Source organism: Oncorhynchus nerka, unplaced genomic scaffold, assembly GCF_034236695.1.
Source record: "Oncorhynchus nerka isolate Pitt River unplaced genomic scaffold, Oner_Uvic_2.0 unplaced_scaffold_1186, whole genome shotgun sequence".
Lineage (NCBI taxonomy): Eukaryota > Metazoa > Chordata > Actinopteri > Salmoniformes > Salmonidae > Oncorhynchus > Oncorhynchus nerka.
The window spans coordinates 97,888-122,562 of NW_027040147.1; the positions used below are offsets into that span (position 1 = coordinate 97,888).

General features: G+C 47.5%; 1 protein-coding gene across 1 annotated transcript; it reads right to left on the bottom strand.

Moving 5' to 3' along the window:
- Positions 1–9,465: 9,465 nt before the first annotated feature.
- LOC135569187 (oxysterol-binding protein-related protein 10-like) lies at positions 9,466–15,917 on the bottom strand (the record flags this gene model as incomplete). The annotated part of the gene is made up of 4 exons (XM_065015977.1): positions 9,466–12,359; positions 12,839–12,992; positions 15,213–15,395; positions 15,731–15,917. Coding segments are annotated over 4 exons (569 nt in total), but the record flags the coding sequence as incomplete, so codon positions are not given.
- Between the last annotated feature and the right edge of the window lie 8,758 nt (positions 15,918–24,675).

Genomic DNA, 24,675 nt, shown 5'->3' on the forward strand with positions numbered 1-24,675 from the left:
TTCATCCTTGTCCAGAATTCACTACTCTCTTCTTCATCTCTGTTCAGAATTGACACTTCTCCTTTTCATTCCTGTTCAGAATTTAATACCTCCTTCCTTTTCATTCTGTTCAGAATTACTATCTTCTTTCATTCTTGTCTAGAATTAATACTTTCTTCATCTCTTGTTCAGAATTCACTACCTTTACCTTTTCTATCATCTTGTCTAGAATTTACTTCACTTTCTTTCATTCTTGTCTGTAGAATTTAATACTTCTCTTCATCTTTGTCTAGAATTAACTACTCTTCTTCCTTTTTCTGTTTCCTTGTTCAGAATTACCATTCTTCTTCATCTTGTCTAATCACTATTTCTCTCTTCATTCTTGTTCCTGTCTAGAATTACTAATTTCTTCCTTTCATCTCTGTTCAGAATTACTACTTTCTATCTTGTTCAGGAATTACTACTTCTCTCTTATCTCGTTCAGAATTACTTACTTTCTCATTCTGTTCTGTTCAGAATACTACTTCTTCCTTTTCATTCCTTGTCTAGAATTAATTACTCTCTCTTTCATTCCTGTCTAGAATTACTACTTCCTCTCATCTTGTCTAGAATTTCTCATCATCTTCTTCATTCCTGTTCAGAATTCAATTACTTTCCTTCATTCTGTCTTGTAATCACTACCTCTCTTCATTCTGTCTAGAATCTCACTACCTCTCTTCATCTCTGTCTAGAATTTCTCAACTAGCCTTCCTTTTCATTCTGTCTGTAATCAATACTTCTTCTGCTTTCATCTTGTCTAGAATACTTGGCCTTCCTTCATTCCTGTTCAGAATTACCATTTCTCTTTCATTCTTGTTCAGAATTACCATTCCTACTTCATCTCTGTCTCTGTTCAGTAATCATCATTCTCTCACTTCTCTATCCTTGTCTCGTTCAGAATTCATCATTTTCCTCATCTCTGTTCAGAATTACTACTCCCTCCTTTCATCTCTTGTCTAGAATTTACCATTTCATTCTGTCTAGAATTGTCATCTTCCTTTATCTCTTGTTCAGAATTCATCATTTCTCTTCTCATCTTGTCTAGAATTGAATTACTTTCTTCCTCATTCCTGTTCCTGTTCAGAATTACCATTTCTCCTTTCATCCTCTTTGTCTAGAATCACTACCTTCTTCATCTGTTCAGAATTACCACTCTCTGTCTTTGTTCCTGTCTAGAATTTACCATTTCTCTTCATCTTGTCTAGAATTACTACTTCTCTCATCTCTGTCTAGAATTACTCACTTTATCATCTTGTCTTGTCTAAAATTACTACTTTCCCTTTTTCATCTTGTCTTGTTCAGAATTCATTACCCCCCTTCTTCATCCTTGTCCAGAATCATCACCCCCTTCATCCTTGTCCAGAATCAATTACCTACCTCCTCAATCTGTCCGGTCTAGAATCAATTACCCCTCCTTCATCCTTGTCCAGAATCACCACCTCTCCCTTCCACCTTGTCCAGAATCAATTAGTTAGCACTTCATCAGGTGCTAGTCAAGTCTGAGGTTAACTTATCAGATGCTAAATGCCTAGGACACCTATGATGCCAATGTCAGGGTTGCAATCCTACTGAGAGTGTCAGAATGCCTAGGTATAACTACTGATCAGCAATGCCTAGGTTAACCTATCAGAGGTAGTCGCCTAGGTTAACCTATCAGAGGCTAAATGCCTAGGGTTAACCTATCAGAGTGCTAAATGCCTAGGGTTAACCTATCAGAGTGCTAAATGCCTATGGTTAACCCATCAGAGCTGTTAAATGTTCTAGGGTTAACCTATCAGAGTGCTAAATGTCTAGGGTTAACCTATCAGAGTGCTGAAATGTCCAGGGTTAACCTCATCAGAGTGCTAAATGCCTAGGGTTAACCTATCAGAGTGCTAAATGTCTAAGGTTAACCTATCAGAGTGCTAAATGCCTAGGGTTAACCTCATCAAGAGTGCTAATGTCTAGGGTTAACCCACAGGTCAGAGTGCTAAAATGTCTAAGCAAGTCAACCTATCAGAGTGCTAATGTCTAGGTTAACCTATCAGAGTGCTAAATGCTTAGGTTAATCCTTATCAGAGTGCTAAATGCTCAGGGTTAACCCATCAGAGTGCTACATGTCTAGGGTTAACCTATCAGAGAGTGTTCAGGTTAACCTATCAGATGCTAAATCTAGGTTAACCCATCAGAGTGCTAGGGTTAATCCTATCAGGATGCAAATGTCTAGGTTAACCTATCAGAGCAAATGTCTAGGGTTAACCTATGTCTAAAGTCTAGGTTAACCTATCAGAGTGCCAAATAGGCCTGAGTGCTAAAGAGGTTAACCTATCAGGGCTAAAAGTAGGGTTAACCTCAGGAGTGCTAAATGTCTAGGGTTAACCTATCAGAGTGCTACATGTCTAGGGTTAACCTATCAGTGAGGGAATTTATAGTTTTTTGGACTGATCTACTGTCTCATCTAAATGTTATGATTTACTTTTTTCAGACGGCGAAGAGGAAGCGTGGTCATGTGAAGAACAAACTTGCCCTCAAGAAAGGCAAGAAACTGAACAACAAGAAATCAGTTTAACCATAAAAAACCACTAATGCGCTACACGAGGGAGAGAGAGGGAGAGAGAGAGACAGAGGGGGAGAGAGAGAGAGAGAGAGGGAGAGAGAGAGAGGGGGGAGAGAGGGGAGGGAGAAAGAGAGAGAGATAGGGGGGGAGAGAGAGAGAGGGAGGGAGAGAGAGAGGGGAGAGAGGGGAGGAGAGAGGGAGAGTGAAAGAGAGGGGGGGAGAGAGGGGGAGGGAGAGAGAGGAGAGAGAGAGAGGGAGGGAGGGAGAGAGAGAGGGAGAGAGAGAGAGAGAGAGAGGGGAGAGAGAGAGAGAGGTGTACAAATCATTCAAAACGCAAACAAGAAGTAATCCACCAATCAAGAAGAAGAATAACAAACACCAACCAACGGTCTGAGAGACCTGTTACCTGGACCACAGGTCTATGATGATCATCGTGGTTAATCGAGGTTCTGCGATGACCCTTCTGTTGACCTCTGGCTGGGGGTGTCGCCCAGTCTCATGACCTCCTCTGCCGGGTTCGCTTAACCTGGAAGAACTGAACTTTGACCTGCTTACCTAATCTTTAGAATTGTTTTTTTTGTACTTGACTATTGCTGTTGTTGAGAGAGGAGAGGAGGGAGAGAGAGGAGAGGGGGAGGGGAGGAGAGGGGATATATATTTATTTTTATTTAGAGAGGGGAGGGGAGAGGAGAGTGATTTATATATATAGAGAGGAGATATAGATTATATAGATTTATATATAGATTAGAGGAGAGGAGAGGAGATATAGAGGAGGAGGAGAGGAGGAGGAGAGGAGAGGAGAGGAGAGGAGGAGGGGAGAGGGGAGGGAGAGGAGAGGAGGAGCCATTGTAAATTTACACCACTCCAGGCCAGGGCATGACAGGCAGACAGACCGAGGATACATTCCAAAAGGTGCCTTATTCCCTATGGGTCCTGTTCAAAAGTAGTGCCCTATATAGGGAATAGGTGCCATTTGTGTCGGCCACAGATTTTTTTTTTATGGGGGAAAACTAATAAAACAAAAACAACTAAGCACTAAATATCAAAATCATTCAATCTAAACTGACTTGGAATCAGTCCGTGGCACCAAAGACATTCTGTACCATTTCAGGTGTGAACTAAACTAGATACCTTTATAAAAACACAAAACACATGAAAGAGGAGTTTTGAGAGGAGTTTTGATGTAACGAGATGGTTTAGTTCCTGGTGCATGTTCAGTTATTGTTTGAAGTTTATTTCCTGTCTGTCTCAGTTGATTCGGTCTCCTGTTCGACCTGGTGTTGATCTATCACACTATGGCAACATCAAATAAACACCTTTTAAAAAAAAATAAAAATTAATCCCACTAAATTCCCTGTAACAATCAATCAATAAAATGTATTGTCAATCAATAAATGTATTTATAAAGCCCTTCTTACATCAGCCGATGTCACAAAGTGCTGTACAGAAACCCAGCCTAAAACCCCAAAACAGCAAGCAATGCAGGTGTAGAAGAACGCTGGCTAGGGAAAACTCCCTATAAAAGGGCCACAAGGAACCTGGGAAGGAACCTAGAGAGAGGAACCAGGCTGTTTGAGGCTAACGATACATCTTGTAGTTCTGGAGAACAGAAATACAACAACGACTTGATGATTTGTTAGATGGAGTAGATGTTATTTTATCATTTTCCTTATGAGATTGTCTGGGCTGAGATGCCCTTTCAGACGGCTGAAACACCTGTTCTTCTAGGTGTTAGAAACACGCTGCACTGAAACAGCCTAAAAATGCTCAGATCTGGTTTGATTGTCCATTTTGTCCTTGATGCACTTTAGTCACATCGGCACTTTCTCTCTGTCCTATAGCCACTCTTCTGTTTCTAAAGGTAACACGAGAATCTCTCTCTGGTACATGAAGTGGCTCTTTTTCAGGAGTTAAACCTCTGTAGTTTAACGACACTCAGTGTCTAATCTAAATCCAGTCTCTCAACGTTGTCCCCTGCAATCACATGGTCTTTATTCGCCATGATGATTGGTCAGACTGTATTGCCTTAATCACATGGTCTTTATTCGGCATGATGATTGGTCAGGACTGTATTGGCCTTAATCACATGGTCTTTTTATTCGTCATGATGATTGGTCAGGACTGTATTGGCCTTAATCACATGGTCTTTATTCGCTTGATGATTGGTCAGGACTGTATTGGCCTTAATCACATGGTTTTTATTCCCGTCATGATGATTGGTCAGGACTGTATTGGCCTTAATCACATGTTCTTTATTTGCCATGATGATTGGTCAGGACTGTATTGGCCTTAATCACATGGTCTTTATTCGCCATGATGATTGGTCAGGACTGGTATTGGCTTCAATCACATGGTCTTATTCGCTCAGATGATGATTGGTCAGACTGTATTGGCCTTTAATCACATGGTCTTTATTCGTCATGATGATTGGTCAGGACTGTATTGGCCTTAATCACATGGTCTTTATTCATGATGATTGGTCAGACTGTATTGGCCTTAATCACATGGTCTTTATTCACAGATGATTGGTCAGACTGTATTGGCCTTTAACAGCTTTACCAGGAGAAGCCCATATATCAATCTGTCAAGACTCTGTCCTGTGTCACAGGGGCGCTTATTCCCCTATGTAGTAGCACTACCTTTTGACCAGAATTGTATGGGCCCTGATCAAAAGTAGGGTACAAATAGGAATAGGGTGCTATTTTGGACGTGGGCCTTCTCTAGGTATTTATTACATGAACGATGGAGGCTAATGGAGAAAAAGTAGCGCCCTATTAGGAATGAAATGCAGAAACGGTAGATTTTTTCCTTAAAATAAACAGTTTATTCCATCAATTGTAATGACATGATGCTGGTAGAGAATGAAAGATAACTTTTTTATTTTATTAAAGAGGTTGCATTAAATTGTCTCTCTGTGTGTCGCTTTTGTCTTCCTCTCGATCCCAACACAGCTTTTTGTCTCGTCACGGAGGATTCCAAACGACTTGTGTGTGTCTGTTAAGATCCACTAGATGGCAGCACTCCACCGCCAGTTAGCGCCAGTTAACTGTAGAGATATTTACTTCACACGTCTGCATGACATGCAGTACTAGAATCAGTTATGTTCTTGAGACCTGAGAAGAGCTACTTTCATTTGTGTTTTTCTTTCGACCTCTCGACATCCTCTTCCTCAAACGGTCGTCAGTCGTCCGAAATCCAAACTGTCATATCATTCTCTGGTTCACTATTGTTTCACTTAAACTGAGATGATAGTGAACGAGAGAGAGATAGTATTCACAGTGGTTCCCTGGCTAAATCCCCATCCCACACCACAGACGGCCTGCCAACAACAGAACAACAACAGAACGTGAAGAGATATTTATTCGCTCAATACATAATATACATGGTAAAACCCTGTCCCCTGGCTGTCCCATGTCTTAAGACGACTAAGTCAAGTGTTGCATAGGTTCTACACAGGTGATTCTACATCCCAAATGGCACTTATTCCCTACATAGTGCACTACTTTAGACCAGGGCTGGCACCTCTATTCCCTACATAGTGCAATTACTTTAGACCAAAGCCCTGTGGGGAATAGGGATTCATTTGGGACACACCCAAAGAGTGTTTTTGGTCAAGGCCTCATGTGACTGATGACGCACGCGCTGCAGTGTTGCACTTCACACTACACATAATAACATTCATACTCAAAACGTGGCTGATCTCATACTGACAGGACGGAGGAGTTAAGAGCTGTTCATACCACTCAGCCAAACTGGACTGGCCTGGTTTCACAGAGGAGTTAAGAGCTGTTCACACCACTCAGCCAAACTGGACTGGCCTGGTTCCACAGAGGAGTTAAGAGCTGTTCACACCACTCAGCCAAACTGGACTGGCCTGGTTCCACAGAGGAGTTAAGAGCTGTTCACACCACTCAGCCAAACTGGACTGGCCTGATTCCACAGAGGAGTTAAGAGCTGTTCACACCACTCAGCCAAACTGGACTGGCCTGATTCCACAGAGGAGTTAAGAGCTGTTCATACCCCTCAGCCAAACTGGCCTGGTTCCACAGAGGAGTTAAGAGCTGTTCACACCACTCAGCCAAACTGGCCTGGTTCCACATCTACCATAGTTGCTGGAAGGAACCATGTGAAAGGAAACTATCTGAGTCAGCTGGTTGGTTCTGCTTGGCACGATAGTGTGAAAAGGTCCATAGATTCTCAACCAACCCATATTACTGATAAAATGACCTCTATAGCTCTCACTGCCATGCTCCTGTCTACAAAGAGTACATGCTAAATGGAATCCCTGGGACGTCCAACTCTGATGTCACCTCATTGAAGTTCAAATGTAAAGACAGTTAAAGAAAAATATATTTTGGTATTTGTTTCATTAGTCCGTTGTTCCCAAAATGTTTGATTTGTTCAGCAAGTTTTCAAGAGACAGAAATCATCCCTGTATGATAAAATGGGTATGATGCTTCAATGGGTAGGTTCATCCCAAGGATCCCGGTTAGCAACTAACTGTCTACAAAGTGTACGACGGTGTTTCTCAGTCAGTTTAAATGAGGCAGGACAAAATGATCACTGCATGAGGATTCTGTTGAAGGAGAATTCAGGAATTATATTCAGACTAGAGTTACCTAACCGATGAACGTTGTAATTTCTACCGACACATCGGAGACAGATTGTTAGTGGAGGGACCAGCTGTGGTGATGGATGGAGTGTTGTTTAGGTGAAGATATGTCGTTAGCACCTCTGCTACAATACATGTTGTAATTAAGACAAAAACATGTTGTAATTAAGACAAAACATGTCAGGGAAGGGACCACTACTGGAGCGGCTCTCCTTCTGTTTGTTAAGTAAGATCTAACCCGTCCCCCAGGCTCATTACCACACAGAAAGAGATGGCTGGCGACAAGACAGACTACGGGGCTAGATTGAAGAGCCACGTAAAGCCCGATTGAAATGTAAAGATCATTTCATATTGAGCTGATATGTGCAGCGTTTACCGTGAATGCAGTCTCCGCTAACGCAGGAAACATTGCCTTTAAATTTAAATCTTGTTATAGCGACTATCTTCCACAGGCCCAGATTGAACCTAAGCCTAGGATCACAGAATATTGAAAACCAGAGAATAAATATCAGATGTGGATTAAATAAATCAAGGGTCAATATATCTCTCTATAGAGGGTTGGATTTGTACCTCCTGGATACGGTTGATTTGCGATCCCGGATACGGTTGATTTGTACCTCCTGGATACGGTTGATTTGCACCTCCTGGATACGGTTGGATTTGCACCTCCTGGATACGGTTGATTTGCACCTCCTGGATACGGTTGGATTTGCACCTCCTGGATACGGTTGGATTTGTACCTCCTGGATACGGTTGGATTTGCACCTCCTGGATACGGTTGGATTTGCACCTCCTGGATACGGTTGGAGTTGTACCTCCTGGTTACGGTTGGATTTGCACCTCCTGGATACGGTTGGAGTTGTACCTCCTGGATACGGTTGGATTTGTACCTCCCAAATGGCACCCTATTCCCTATGTAATGCACTACTTTTGACCAGGGCCTGGTCCAAAGTAAAGGTACTATGTGGGGAATACTTGGGAGGCAGCCAAGCCACATTCAGTACACTGTTCTACTGTGGTGAAGGCTGTATAGTGGAGGTAGTCTACCTTTCTCTCTGACCTTCACTATCTCTTCAAGGTTAGGCCATAAATTAGTCTATAAAGATCTCTTCAAGGTTAGGCCATAAATTAGACTCTATAAAGACCTCTTCAAGGTTAGGGCATAAATTAGTCTATAAAGATCGCTTCAAGGTTAGGCCATAAATTAGACTCTATAAAGATCTCTTCAAGGTTAGGCCATATATAATCTCTTCAAGGTTCGGCCATATAAATATATCTTCAAAGGTTCGGCCATATAAAGATTTCTTCAAGGTTCGCCATAAATTAGACTCTATAAAGATCTCTTCAAGGTTCGCCATATAAATATATCTTCAAGGTTCGCCATATAAAGATCTCTTCAAGAGTTCGGCCCTATAAAGATCTCTTCAAGGTTCGGCCATAAATTAGACTCTATAAAGATCTCTTCAAGGTTCGGCCATAAATATATCTTCAAAGTCCAGCCATATAAATATATCTCTTCAAGGTTCGCCATATAAAGATCTCTTCAAGGTTCGGCCCTATAAAGATCTCTTCAAGGTTCGGCCATATAAAGATCTCTTCAAGGTTCGGCGATATAAAGATCTCTTCAAGGTTCGGCCCTATAAAGATCTCTTCAATGTTCGGCCCTATAAAGATCTCTTCACGGTTCGGCCATATAAATATCTCTTCAAGGTTCGGCCCTATAAAGATCTCTTCAAGGTTCGGCCATATAAAGATCTCTTCACGGTTCGGCCATATAAAGATCTCTTCAAGGTTCGGCCATATAAAGATCTCTTCACGGTTCGGCCATATAAAGATCTCTTCAAGGTTCGGCCATATAAAGATCTCTTCAAGGTTCGGCCCTATAAAGATCTCTTCAAGGTTCGGCCATATAAAGATCTCTTCACGGTTCGGCCATATAAAGATCTCTTCAAGGTTCGGCCCTATAAAGATCTCTTCAAGGTTCGGCCATATAAAGATCTCTTCAAGGTTCGGCCCTATAAAGATCTCTTCAAGGTTCGGCCATATAAAGATCTCTTCAAGGTTCGGCCCTATAAAGATCTCTTCAAGGTTCGGCCATATAAAGATCTCTTCAAGGTTCGGCCCTATAAAGATCTCTTCAAGGTTCGGCCCTATAAAGATCTCTTCAAGGTTCGGCCATATAAAGATCTCTTCAAGGTTCGGCCATATAAAGATCTCTTCAAGGTTCGCCCTATAAAGATCTCTTCAAGGTTCGGCCATATAAAGATCTCTTCAGGGTTCGGCCCTATAAAGATCTCTTCAAGGTTCGGCCATATAAAGATCTCTTCAGGGTTCGGCCATATAAAGATCTCTTCAGGGTTCGGCCATATAAAGATCTCTTCACGGTTCGGCCATATAAAGATCTCTTCAAGGTTCGGCCATATAAAGATCTCTTCAAGGTTCGGCCATATAAAGATCTCTTCAAGGTTCGGCCCTATAAAGATCTCTTCAAGGTTCGGCCATATAAAGATCTCTTCAAGGTTCGGCCCTATAAAGATCTCTTCAAGGTCCGGCCATATAAAGATCTCTTCACGGTTCGGCCATATAAAGATCTCTTCAAGGTTCGGCCCTATAAAGATCTCTTCAAGGTTCGGCCATATAAAGATCTCTTCGAGGTTCGGCCCTATAAAGATCTCTTCAAGGTTCGGCCATATAAAGATCTCTTCGAGGTTCGGCCCTATAAAGATCTCTTCAAGGTTCGGCCATATAAAGATCTCTTCGAGGTTCGGCCCTATAAAGATCTCTTCGAGGTTCGGCCCTATAAAGATCTCTTCGAGGTTCGGCCATATAAAGATCTCTTCGAGGTTCGGCCCTATAAAGATCTCTTCGAGGTTCGGCCATATAAAGATCTCTTCAAGGTTCGGCCCTATAAAGATCTCTTCAAGGTTCGGCCATATAAAGATCTCTTCAGGGTTCGGCCATATAAAGATCTCTTCACGGTTCGCCCATATAAAGATCTCTTCAAGGTTCGGCCCTATAAAGATCTCTTCACGGTTCGGCCCTATAAAGATCTCTTCAAGGTTCGGCCCTATAAAGATCTCTTCAAGGTTCGGCCCTATAAAGATCTCTTCAAGGTTCGGCCATATAAAGATCTCTTCAGGGTTCGGCCCTATAAAGATCTCTTCAAGGTTCGGCCCTATAAAGATCTCTTCAAGGATCGGCCACATAAAGATCTCTTCAAGGTTCGGCCATATAAAGATCTCTTCAAGGTTCGGCCATATAAAAGGACAAACAGACTGGAGCACCAGGCTACTTCCTGGTTCCAATCACTCCAACGTTAGTGTGTGAATACTGAAGATTGCTGGTGTGGGCTGGAGAAATGGCTTTGACTTTGACATTGTAGCAGTGTTCACCTCTGATTACATTTCTCCATTGTGCGCTGTTGGAGGGGCTGAAGGAAACGCTGTTCTCTATACTGGGCTATTGTGTTATGAACAGTGTCCAAGTCAAGTGTGACAAACATACATAACCGGTATATATATACTGTACATCATAGAACAGAAGGGCTGAAGGAAGACTCTTCACTAAACAGTGTGTTTGGTGTTGTGTGTTAATTATGGACAAATCATAGATCCTTGGATCTTACATACATCATACAGCTGGAAGGACAAGCCCTCCTGTGGCCTACTGGGTAATAACAGTGGAGACAGCTGGAAGGACAACCCCTCCTGTGGCCTACTGGGTAATAACAGTGGAGACAGCTGGAAGGACAACCCCTCCTGTGGCCTACTGGGTAATAATAGTGGAGACAGCTGGAAGGACACCCCTCCTGTGGCCTACTGGGTAATAACAGTGGAGACAGCTGGAAGGACAACCCCTCCTGTGGCTTACTGGGTAATAACAGTGGAAACAGCTGGAAGGACAACCCCTCCTGTGGCCTACTGGGTAATAACAGTGGAGACAGCTGGAAGGACAACCCCTCCTGTGGCCTACTGGGTAATAACGAGACAGCTGGAAGGACAAACCCTCCTGTGGCCTACTGGGTAATAACAGTGGAGACAGCTGGAAGGACAACCCCTCCTGTGGCCTACTGTGTAATAACAGTGGAGACAGCTGGAAGGACAACCCCTCCTGTGGCCTACTGGGTAATAATAGTGGAGACAGCTGGAAGGACAACCCCTCCTGTGGCCTACTGGGTAATAGCAGTGGAGACAGCTGGAAGGACAATCCCTCCTGTGGCCTACTGGGTAATAACAGTGGAGACAGCTGGAAGGACAACCCCTCCCGTGGCCTCCTGGGTAATAACAGTGGAGACAGCTGGAAGGACAACCCCTCCTGTGGCCTACTGGGTAATAATAGTGGAGACAGCTGGAAGGACAACCCCTCCTGTGGCCTACTGGGTAATAACAGTGGAGACAGCTGGAAGGACAACCCCTCCTGTGGCCTACTGGGTAATAACAGTGGAGACAGCTGGAAGGACAACCCCTCCTGTGGCCTACTGGGTAATAACAGTGGAGACAGCTGGAAGGACAATCCCTCCTGTGGCCTACTGGGTAATAACAGTGGAGACAGCTACAGTACCTGTGCAAACAAATTAAAAGTGAAGGAAGAACCATGTGAATATAATATATTCTTCTGGTATTTAGATTCTACTATATATTTTTTTAAAGCTACATAATTGTTCAGCTATCTTTGACCACCAACGATCACGCTCATCTTCTGTCCCTAACCAACCTCTTCCTGGTTCGACCCGGTCCGTCTCCAAAATGGCCGCCGAGTTTCCTGTATCGTGTGGTAGCAGGTCAGCTTCTGACAGGGAAACTCAGTGAGCTTTTTGCTGTCTTGACTGTAGTATCTGTCCCTCTTGAGAGTCTTTGGCACCTCTCATTCTTATTGAATGACTGAGACACAAGCTCCTCATCCAAGACAATCCTTGGGCAAATCTGAAAATTAGCACCCTATTCCCTATATAGTGCACTCTTTCTGCAGTTGTCCTCTATATAGAGAATAGGATTCCATTTGGAACACAGGCCCCTTGTGTATTTCCTCTATTCTCTAGCGGCCCGGCTAGCTGGTCCCCTGTGTGTTGCCATGACCACCAGCGGGCCGCTCGCCGTGCTGTGATTGGCAGCTGGCACGTTGCCCCTCCCCCCGAGGCCCCTCCCCTCGTCAGTGGGTCTTCCACAAGGGGTTGTGATACACCCAGCCCTCGCCCTGAGACAAAGAGAGAGAGACAGAGAGAGAGACAGAGAGGCAGATAGAGAGAGAGACAGAGAGGCAGATAGAGAGAGAGAGACAGAGAGGCAGATAGAGAGAGAGACAGAGAGAGAGAGAGAGAGAGAAAGAGAGTGAGACAGAGAGAGAGACAGAGAGACAGAGAGGCAGATAGAGAGAGAGAGAGAGAGAGAGAAAGAGAGTGAGACAGAGAGAGAGACAGAGAGCGAGAGAGACAGAGAGACAGAGAGTGAGAGAGAGAGCGAGAGAGAGTGTGAGAGAGAGAGAGCGAGAGAGAGAGTTTCAGAGAGAGGGAGAGAGAGAGAACGAGAGAAAGCAAAGGGAAACATATTTAGTAGTGTCTTTTTTTAAATCATTTGGATTGTGAACATACATTAAAGACAAGACCAGGGAAGCTGACTCAAAGTTTGAGGTAATGTCAGAGGTCAAAGTGAACCGTTGAGGTCCTAGTTCCTCACCTCCTTGATGAAGTACTTGGGTGTCCAGGGTGTGTTGGAGGCAGCTCTCTGTCGGCCCTCTGCTCTCTGCCTCTCCTCCAGACAGTGTTTGTGCTCTGTAGCAGAGTCAATGTTTCCTGATCTCAGAGCTGAGGTGACATGCTGCCACAGACGCCTGTAGAGGGACACTATACCATTACTACTGATCTCAGAGCTGAGGTAACACTCTGCCCCTGTAGAGGGACACTATACCATTATTACTGATCTCAGAGCTGAGGTGACATGCTGCCACAGACGCCTGTAGAGGGACACTATACCATTACTACTGATCTCAGAGCTGAGGTGACATGCTGCCACAGACGCCTGTAGAGGGACACTATACCATTACTACTGATCTCAGAGCTGAGGTAACACTCTGCCCCTGTAGAGGGACACTATACCATTACTACTGATCTCAGAGCTGAGGTAACACTCTACCCCTGTAGAGGGACACTATACCATTATTACTGATCTCAGAGCTGAGGTAACACTCTACCCCTGTAGAGGGACACTATACCAGTATTACTGATCTCAGAGCTGAGGTAACACTCTGCCCCTGTAGAGGGACACTATACCATTATTACTGATCTCAGAGCTGAGGTAACACTCTACCCCTGTAGAGGGACACTATACCAGTATTACTGATCTCAGAGCTGAGGTAACACTCTGCCCCTGTAGAGGGACACTATACCATTATTACTGATCTCAGAGCTGAGGTAACACTCTGCCACAGACGTCTGTAGAGGGACACTATACCAGTATTACTGATCTCAGAGCTGAGGTAACACTCTACCCCTGTAGAGGGACACTATACCATTATTACTGATCTCAGAGCTGAGGTAACACTCTACCCCTGTAGAGGGACACTATACCATTATTACTGATCTCAGAGCTGAGGTAACACGCTGCCCCTGTAGAGGGACACTATACCATTATTACTGATCTCAGAGCTGAGGTAACACTCTGCCCCTGTAGAGGGACACTATACCATTATTACTGATCTCAGAGCCTCCCTCCTCACCGTGATTCGTAGTGTCCCTGTTTCTCCATGGGGCGTATGTCCCTCCCTCCTCCCTCCTCCCTCCTCACCGTGATTCGTAGTGTCCCTGTTTCTCCATGGGGCGTATCTCCCTCCCTCCTCCCTCCTCCCTCCTCACCGTGATTCGTAGTGTCCCTGTTTCTCCATGGGGCGTATCTTCTTCCCTCCTCCCTCCTCACCGTGATTCGTAGTGTCCCTGTTTCTCCATGGGGCGTATGTCCCTCCCTCCTCCCTCCTCACCGTGATTCGTAGTGTCCCTGTTTCTCCATGGGGCGTATCTCCCTCCCTCCCTCCCTCCCTCCCTCCCTCCCTCCCTCCCTCCTCACCGTGATTCGTAGTGTCCCTGTTTCTCCATGGGGCGTATCTCCCTCCCTCCCTCCCTCCTCACCGTGATTCGTAGTGTCCCTGTTTCTCCATGGGCGTATCTCCCTCCCTCCCTCCCTCCTCACCGTGATTCGTAGTGTCCCTGTTTCTCCATGGGGCGTATCTCCCTCCCTCCCTCCCTCCTCACCGTGATTCGTAGTGTCCCTGTTTCTCCATGGGGCGTATCTCCCTCCCTCCCTCCCTCCCTCCCTCCTCACCGTGATTCGTAGTGTCCCTGTTTCTCCATGGGGCGTATCTCCCTCCCTCCTCCCTCCTCCCTCCTCACCGTGATTCGTAGTGTCCCTGTTTCTCCATGGGGCGTATCTTCTTCCCTCCTCCCTCCTCACCGTGATTCGTAGTGTCCCTGTTTCTCCATGGGGCGTATGTCCCTCCCTCCTCCCTCCTCACCGTGATTCGTAGTGTCCCTGTTTCTCCATGGGGCGTATCTCCCTCCCTCCCTCCCTCCCTCCCTCCCTCCCTCCTCACCGTGATTCGTAGTGTCCCTGTTTCTCCATGGGGCGTATCTCCCTCCCTCCCTCCCTCCTCACCGTGATTCGTAGTGTCCCTGTTTCTCCATGGGGCGTATCTCCCTCCCTCCCTCCCTCCTCACCGTGATTCGTAGTGTCCCTGTTTCTCCATGGGCGTATCTCCCTCCCTCCCTCCCTCCTCACCGTGATTCGTAGTGTCCCTGTTTCTCCATGGGCGTATCTCCCTCCCTCCCTCCCTCCCTCCCTCCTCACCGTGATTCGTAGTGTCCCTGTTTCTCCATGGGGCGTACCTCCCTCCCCCTCCCTCCCTCCCTCCCTCCCTCCTCACCGTGATTCGTAGTGTCCCTGTTTCTCCATGGGCGTATCTCCCTCCCTCCCTCCCTCCCTCCCTCCTCACCGTGATTCGTAGTGTCCCTGTTTCTCCATGGGGCGTATCTCCCTCCCTCCTCCCTCCCTCCCTCCTCACCGTGATTCGTAGTGTCCCTGTTTCTCCATGGGGCGTATCTTCTTCCTGATGACAGGCAGCTTGGAGGTGTTGATGACCTTGGTCTCTCCACTGCTGTAGGTGAACTCTAGGGTACCGTTCCATTCCCCTTGGGCCTTACACACTATGGTCCCCGTCGGGTTGTGCTTGACCTCCGCTGTCACTCTAACAGGAAGAGTGACGAAGGGTGACGATGTCATTAGGTCAGACACATACAGATGGATGGATGAACACACACACACACACACACACCGTCTCAAACAGGGAGGGATAGGAATGACAGGGACCATCAAGATACCTTTATACACATGTAAACATCTCTCTCTCTCTCTCCTTGTCTCTCTCTTCTCTCTCTCTCTCTCTCTCTCTCTCTCTCTCTCTCTCTCTCTCTCTCTCTCTGTCTCTCTCTGTCTCTCTCTGTCTCTCTCTCTCTGTCTCTCTGTCTCTCTCTCTCTCTCTCTCTCTCTCTCTCTCTCTATCTCTCTCTCTCTCAGACCCACCTGTGTATCTTTCCTCCATAGAAGGGTTTAGTATGGAAGGTAACGGTGGCAGAGTATCCACTCTTGGCACAACTGATGGTGACTTTCCCTCCCAGCTCCACCCAGGGTACGGTAAGAATGGAGCGGGCGTAGGCACAGGGCAGAGTGAACACATACTCCTCATCATGCTCCAACAGACGTAGAACACCTGGAGGAGAGAGAGAGAGAGGAGAGAGAGAGAGAGGAAGAGAGAGAGAGAGGGAGAGGAGAGAGAGAGGAGAGAGAGAGAGGAGAGAGAGGAGAGAGAGGAAGAGAGAGAGAGAGGGAGAGGAGAGAGAGACAGAGAGAGGGAGGGAGAGAGGAGAGAGAGACAGAGAGACGAGAGAGGGGGGAGAGAGAGAGAGAGAGAGGGGAGAGAGAGGAGAGAGAGGAGATCCTAGTTAATGTGGTAACAGGACTGGATCCTAGTTAATACAGGAACAGGACTGGATCCTAGTTAATGTGGTAACAGGACTGGATCCTAGTTAATACAGGAACAGGACTGGACCCTAGTTAATGTGGTAACAGGACTGGATCCTAGTTAATACAGGAAGAGGACTGGATCCTAGCTAATGTGGTAACAGGACTGGACCCTAGTTAATACCGGAACAGGACTGGATCCTAGTTGGTTCTCTCCTCTCTCTGAGTCCTGTCCTGTCCTGGTTTTCTCCTCTCTGCTCCTCTCTCTGAGTCCTGTCCTGGTTCTCTCTCTCTCTGAGTCCTGTCCTGGTTCTCTCCTCCTCTCTGAGTCCTGTCCTGTCCTGGTTCTCTCCTCTCTGCTCCTCTCTCTGACTCCTGTCCTGGTTTTCTCTGAGTCCTGTCCTGGTTCTCTCCTCTCTCTGAGCCCTGGCCTGGCCCTCTCATCTCTCCTCTCTCTGAGCCCTGGCCTGGCCCTCTCATCTCTCCTCTCTCTGAGCCCTGGCCTGGCTTCTCATCTCTCCTCTCTCAGTACATTACATAAGAGACAGCTGGGTGAAATCTGCTGCGGGCAGAAACCCAGGTCTGACAGATCCACATCTGTTTCCCCAAGACAGGAGGGGTGGAGGGGGGGGGATGGGAGAGGAGATGGCCATGCCTCAGTGTCATTCTGGAGGGGGAGGGGTGGAGGGAGAGAGGAGATGGCCCTGCCTCAGTGTCTTTCTGGAGGGGGGGAGATAGCCCTGCCTCAGTGTCTTTCTGGAGGGGTGGAGGGGGAGGGGTGGAGGGGTGGAGGGGGAGAGGAAATGGCCATGCCTCAGTGTCATTCTGGAGGGGAGGGGTGGAGGGAGAGAGGAGATGGCCCTGCCTCAGTGTCATTCTGGAGGGGGAGGGGTGGAGGGGGAGAGGGGATGGCCCTGCCTCAGTGTCTTTCTGGAGGGGGAGAGGGGAGAGGAGATAGCCCTGCCTCAGTGTCTTTCTGGAGGGGTGGAGGGGGAGAGGAGATGGCCCTGCCTCAGTGTCTTTCTGGAGGGGGAGGGGAGAGGGGAGAGGAGATGGCCCTGCCTCAGTGTCTTTCTGGAGGGGTGGAGGGGAGGGGAGAGGAGATGGCCCTGCCTCAGTGTCTTTCTGGAGGGGTGGAGGGGGAGAGGAGATGGCCCTGCCTCAGTGTCTTTCTGGAGGGTGGAGGGGGAGAGGAGATGGCCCTGCCTCAGTGTCTTTCTGGAGGGGTGGAGGGGAGGGGAGAGGAGATGGCCCTGCCTCAGTGTCTTTCTGGAGGGGGGATAGCCCTGCCTCAGTGTCATTCTGGAGGGGTGGAGGGGGATGAGAGGGAGGCTAGGGCCTGATGCATCTGTTTCCCAAATACAGGAAGGGTTGGGACAGTCGGCATATTGCAGGAAGTGCTCAGTGAGAGGCTCTCGGCTCGCTAGCCTGGCAGCGCTATTATGAGAATGTGTGAGAATGCCAGGTCAGCGTTTCTTACTAAGAGTGCCCACGTCACCTGCTGTCACAAATACACACCCACACACTCACCAGCATGCTAGCACACGTGTACATGTGCACAATCACACACACACACACACACACACACACACACACACACACACACACACACACACACACACACTTCACAGAGACATGCTTCCCTCCCTGTCTGCCTGCCAAACAAGGTTCGCTGCAAAGGATGCTGGGGGTATACGACGTGGTGCGTTAGATGTCACCGAGTGACAGACAGTGGAGCCAATCCTCTGTCTCTATATCAGGCTACCAGGTTGACCATCACAATCCTCTGTCTCTATATCAGACTACCAGGTTGACCATCACAATCCCCTGTCTCTATATCAGACTACTAGGTTGACCATCACAATCCTCTGTCTCTATATCAGACTACCAGGTTGACCATCACAATCATCTGTCTCTATATCAGACCACCAGGTTGACCATCACAATCCTCTGTCTCTATATCAGACTACCAGGTTGACCATCACAATCCTCTGTCTCTATATCAGACTACCAGGTTGACCATCACAATCCTCTGTCTCTATATCAGACTACCAGGTTGACCATCACAATCCCCTGTCTCTATATCAGGCTACCAGGTTGACCATCACAATCCCCTGTCTCTATATCAGGCTACCAGGTTGACCATCACAATCCCCTGTCTCTATATCAGGCTACCAGGTTGACCATCACAATCCCCTGTCTCTATATCAGGCTACCAGGTTGACCATCACAATCCTCTGTCTCTATATCAGGCTACCAGGTTGACCATCACAATCCCCTGTCTCTATATCCGGCTACCAGGTTGACCATCACAATCCTCTGTCTCTATATCAGACTACCAGGTTGACCATCACAATCCTCTGTCTCTATATCAGACTACCAGGTTGACCATCACAATCCCCTGTCTCTATATCAGGCTACCACGTTGACCATCACAATCCTGTGTCTCTATATCAGACTACCAGGTTGACCATCACAATCCCCTGTCTCTATATCAGACTACCAGGTCTCTATATCAGACCACTAGGTTGACCATCACAATCCTCTGTCTCTATATCAGACTACCATGTTGACCATCACAATCCTGTGTCTCTATATCAGACTACCAGGTTGACCATCACAATCCTCTGTCTCTATATCAGACTACCAGGTTGACCATCACAATCCCCTGTCTCTATATCAGGCTACCAGGTTGACCATCACAATCCCCTGTCTCTATATCAGGCTACCAGGTTGACCATCACAATCCCCTGTCTCTATATCAGGCTACCAGGTTGACCATCACAATCCTGTGTCTCTATATCAGACTACCAGGTTGACCATCACAATCCCCTGTCTCTATATCAGACTACCAGGTTGACCATCACAATCCTCTGTCTCTATATCAGACTACCAGGTTGACCATCACAATCCTCTGTCTCTATATCAGACTACCAGGTTGACCATCACAATCCTCTGTCTCTATATCAGACTACCAGGTTGACCATCACAATCCTCTGTCTCTATATCAGACTACCAGGTTGACCATCACAATCCCCTGTCTCTATATCAGACTACCAGGTTGACCATCACAATCCCCTGTCTCTATATCAGACTACCAGGTTGACCATCACAATCCTCTGTCTCTATATCAGACTACCAGGTCTCTATATCAGACTACCAGGTTGACCATCACAATCCTCTGTCTCTATATCAGACTACCAGGTTGACCATCACAATCCCCTGTCTCTATATCAGACTACCAGGTTGACCATCACAATCCCCTGTCTCTATATCAGACTACCAGGTTGACCATCACAATCCTCTGTCTCTATATCAGGCTACCAGGTTGACCATCACAATCCTCTGTCTCTATATCAGACTACCAGGTTGACCATCACAATCCTCTGTCTCTATATCAGACTACCAGGTTGACCATCACAATCCTCTGTCTCTATATCAGACTACCAGGTTGACCATCACAATCCTCTGTCTCTATATCAGACTGCCAGGTTGACCATCACAATCCCCTGTCTCTATATCAGACTACCAGGTTGACCATCACAATCCTCTGTCTCTATATCAGACCACCAAGTTGACCATCACAATCCCCTGTCTCTATATCAGACTACCAGGTTGACCATCACAATCCTGTGTCTCTATATCAGACTACCAGGTTGACCATCACAATCCTCTGTCTCTATATCAGACTACCAGGTCTCTATATCAGACTACCAGGTTGACCATCACAATCCTCTGTCTCTATATCAGACTACCAGGTTGACCATCACAATCCTCTGTCTCTATATCAGACTACCAGGTTGACCATCACAATCCTCTGTCTCTATATCAGACTACCAGGTTGACCGTCACAATCCTCTGTCTCTATATCAGACTACCAGGTTGACCATCACAATCCTCTGTCTCTATATCAGACTACCAGGTTGACCATCACAATCCCCTGTCTCTATATCAGACTACCAAGTTGACCATCACAATCCTCTCTCTCTTCAAGCGTCTGCTGGGACATTCTAAAGAGATCCATGTCCCATTGAAGATGTACTGTGGGATTCCTACCCCAGAGTATAAATGGTTGTAGTCTCTTATTCCAGTTGTGTGGAGAGACACCTACAGCCTGAGAGATACCTATAGCCTGAGAGATACCTACAGCCTGAGAGATACCTACAGCTTGAGAGCTACCTACAGCCTCCTACAGCCTGAGATACCTACAGCCTGAGAGATACCTACAGCCTGAGAGCTACCTACAGCCTGAGAGCTACCTACAGCCTGAGAGATACCTACAGCCTGAGAGATACCTACAGCCTGAGAGGTACCTACAGCCTGAAAGATACCTACAGCCTGAGAGATACCTACAGCCTGAGAGATACCTACAGCCTCCTACAGCCTGAGAGCTACCTACAGCCTGAGAGACACCTACAGCCCGAGAGACCGCTAAGGCCTCCTACAGCCTGAGAGCTACCTACAGCCTGAGAGCTACCTACAGCCTGAGAGACACCTACAGCCTGAGAGCTACCTACAGCCTGAGAGCTACCTACAGCCTGAGAGATACCTACAGCCTGAGAGATACCTACAGCCTCCTACAGCCTGAGAGCTACCTACAGCCTGAGAGACACCTACAGCCCGAGAGACCGCTAAGGCCTCCTACAGCCTGAGAGCTACCTACAGCCTGAGAGCTACCTACAGCCTGAGAGATACCTACAGCCTGAGAGATACCTACAGCCTGAGAGACACCTACAGTATCATACAGCCTGAGAGCTACCTACAGCCTGAGAGCTACCTACAGCCTCCTACAGCCTGAGAGACACCTACAGCCTGAGAGACACCTACAGTATCATACAGCCTGAGAGCTACCTACAGCCTGAGAGCTACCTACAGCCTCCTACAGTCTGAGAGCTACCTACAGCCTGAGAGACACCTACAGCCTAAGAGATAACTACAGCCTGAGAGACACCTACAGGCTCCTACAGCCTGAGAGCTACCTACAGCCTGAGAGATACCTACAGCCTGAGAGATACCTACAGCCTGAGAGATACCTACAGCCTCCTACAGCCTGAGAGATACCTACAGCCTGAGAGATACCTACAGCCTCCTACAGCCTGAGAGATACCTACAGCCTGAGAGATACCTACAGCCTGAGAGATACCTACAGCCTGAGAGACACCTACATTCTCCTACAGCCTGAGAGATACCTACAGCCTGAGAGATACCTACAGCCTGAGAGCTACCTACAGCCTGAGAGATACCTACAGCCTGAGAGATACCTACAGCCTGAGAGATACCTACAGCCTCCTACAGCCTGAGAGATACATACAGCCTGAGAGATACCTACAGCCTGAGAGCTACCTACAGCCTGAGAGATACCTACAGCCTGAGAGCTACCTACAGCCTGAGAGATACCTACAGCCTCCTACAGCCTGAGAGACACCTACAGCCTGAGAGATACCTACAGCCTCCTACAGCCTGAGAGATACCTACAGCCTGAGAGATACCTACAGCCTGAGAGATACCTACAGCCTCCTACAGCCTGAGAGATACCTACAGCCTGAGAGATACCTACAGCCTGAGAGCTACCTACAGCCTGAGAGATACCTACAGCCTCCTACAGCCTGAGAGACACCTACAGCCTCCTACAGCCTGAGAGATACCTACAGCCTGAGAGATACCTTCAGCCTCCTACAGCCTGAGATACACCTACAGCCTCCTACAGCCCGAGAGATACCTACAGCCTGAGAGATACCAACAGCCTGAGAGCTACCTACAGCCTGAGAGATACCTAAAGCCTCCTACAGCCTGAGAGACACCTACAGCCTCCTACAGCCTGAGAGATACCTACAGCCTGAGAGATACCTACAGCCTGAGAGACACCTACAGCCTGAGAGATACCTACAGCCTGAGAGCCAACATATGGTCCTACTAGATAATAAACAGATATGTATAGCCAACAGATCCTTAAAAGGTTCTACAGCTGCACCATCGAGAGCATCCTGACCGGTGGCGTCACCGCCTGATATGGCAACTGCTCGGCATCTGACCGTAAGGCGCTACAGAGGGTAGTCCGTACGGCCCAGTACATCACTTGGGCCAAGCTTTCTGTCATCCAGGACCAATATAATAGGCAGTGTCAGAGGAAGGCCCTAAAACAATTGTCAGAGACTCCAGTCACCCGAGTCATAGACTGTTCTCTCTGCTTCCGCACAGCAAGAGGTACCGGAGCGCCAAGTCTAGGTCCAAGAGGCTCCTTAACAGCTTCTACCCCCCCAAGCCATAAGACTCCTGAACAATTAACCAAATGGCCACCCAGACTATTACATTAACCCCCCCTCCATTTGTTTTCTACACTGCTGCTACTCTCTGTTTATTATCTATACATAGTCACTTCCCCCCTACCTACATGTACACTGCTGCTACTCACTGCTTATTATCTATACATAGTCACTTCCCCCCTACCTACATGTACACTGCTGCTACTCACTGTTTATTATCTATACATAGTCACTTCCCCCCTACCTACATGTACACTGCTGCTACTCACTGTTTATTATCTATGCATAGTCACTTCCCCCCTACCTACATGTACACTGCTGCTACTCTCTGTTTATTATCTATGCATAGTCACTTCCCCCCTACCTACATGTACACTGCTGCTACTCACTGTTTATTATCTATACATAGTCACTTCCCCCCTACCTACATGTACACTGCTGCTACTCGCTGTTTATTATCTATGCATAGTCACTTCACCCTACCTACATGTACACTGCTGCTACTCACTGCTTATTATCTATACATAGTCACTTCACCCCTACCTCCATGTACACTGCTGCTACTCACTGCTTATTATCTATACATAGTCACTTCCCCCCTACCTACATGTACACTGCTGCTACTCACTGCTTATTATCTATACATAGTCACTTCACCCCTACCTCCATGTACACTGCTGCTACTCACTGCTTATTATCTATGCATAGTCACTTCCCCCCTACCTACATGTACAAATGACCTCTAACCTGTACCTCCGCACAGTGACTCGGTACCTCCTGTACATAACCTCCGCACAGTGACTCGGTACCGGTACCTCCTGTACATAACCTCTGCGCAGTGACTCGGTACCGGTACCTCCTGTACATAACCTCCGCACAGTGACTCGGTACCTCCTGTACATAACCTCCGCGCAGTGACTCGGTACCGGTACCTCCTGTACATAACCTCCACAGTGACTCGGTACCGGTACCTCCTGTAAATAGCCTCCACAGTGACTCGGTACCGGTACCTCCTGTACATAACCTCCGCACAGTGACTCGGTACCGGTACCTCCTGTACATAACCTCCGCGCAGTGACTCGGTACCGGTACCTCCTGTACATAACCTCCGCACAGTGACTCGGTACCGGTACCTCCTGTACATAACCTCCGCACAGTGACTCGGTACCGGTACCTCCTGTACATAACCTCCGCACAGTGACTCGGTACCGGTACCTCCTGTACATAACCTCCGCACAGTGACGCGGTACCTCCTGTACATAACCTCCGCACAGTGACGCGGTACCTCCTGTACATAACCTCCGCACAGTGACACGGTACCGGTACCTCCTGTATATAACCTCCGCACAGTGACTCGGTACCGGTACCTCCTGTACATAACCTCCGCACAGTGACTCGGTACCGGTACCTCCTGTACATAACCTCCGCACAGTGACGCGGTACCGGTACCTCCTGTACATAACCCTCCTGTACCTCCTGTATATAACCTCCGCACAGTGACGCGTACCGGTACCTCCTGTATATAACCTCCGCACAGTGACGCGGTACCTCCTGTATATAACCTCCGCACAGTGACGCGGTACCTCCTGTATATAACCTCCGCACAGTGACGCGGTACCTCCTGTACATAACCTCCGCACAGTGACTCGGTACCGGTACCTCCTGTACATAACCTCCGCACAGTGACGCGGTACCTACCTCCTGTATACATAACCTCCGCACAGTGACGCGGTACCGGTACCTCCTGTATATAACCTCCGCACAGTGACGCGGTACCGGTACCTCCTGTACATAACCTCCTGTGATATAACCTCCTCCTGTATAACCTCCGCACAGTGACGCGGTACCTCCTGTATATAACCTCCGCGCACACCGGTACCTCCTGTATATAACCTCCGCACAGTGACTCGGGTGCACCGGTACCTCCTGTACATAACCTCCGCACAGTGACGCGGTACCGGTACCTCCTGTATATAACCTCCGCACAGTGACGCGGTACCTCCTGTATATAACCTCCGCACAGTGACTCGGTACCGGTACCTCCTGTACATAACCTCCGCACAGTGACGCGGTACCTCCTGTACATAACCTCCGCACAGTGACTCGGTACCGGTACCTCCTGTACATAACCTCCGCACAGTGACGCGGTACCGGTACCTCCTGTATATAACCTCCGCACAGTGACGCGGTACCGGTACCTCCTGTATATAACCTCCGCACAGTGACTCGGTACCGGTACCTCCT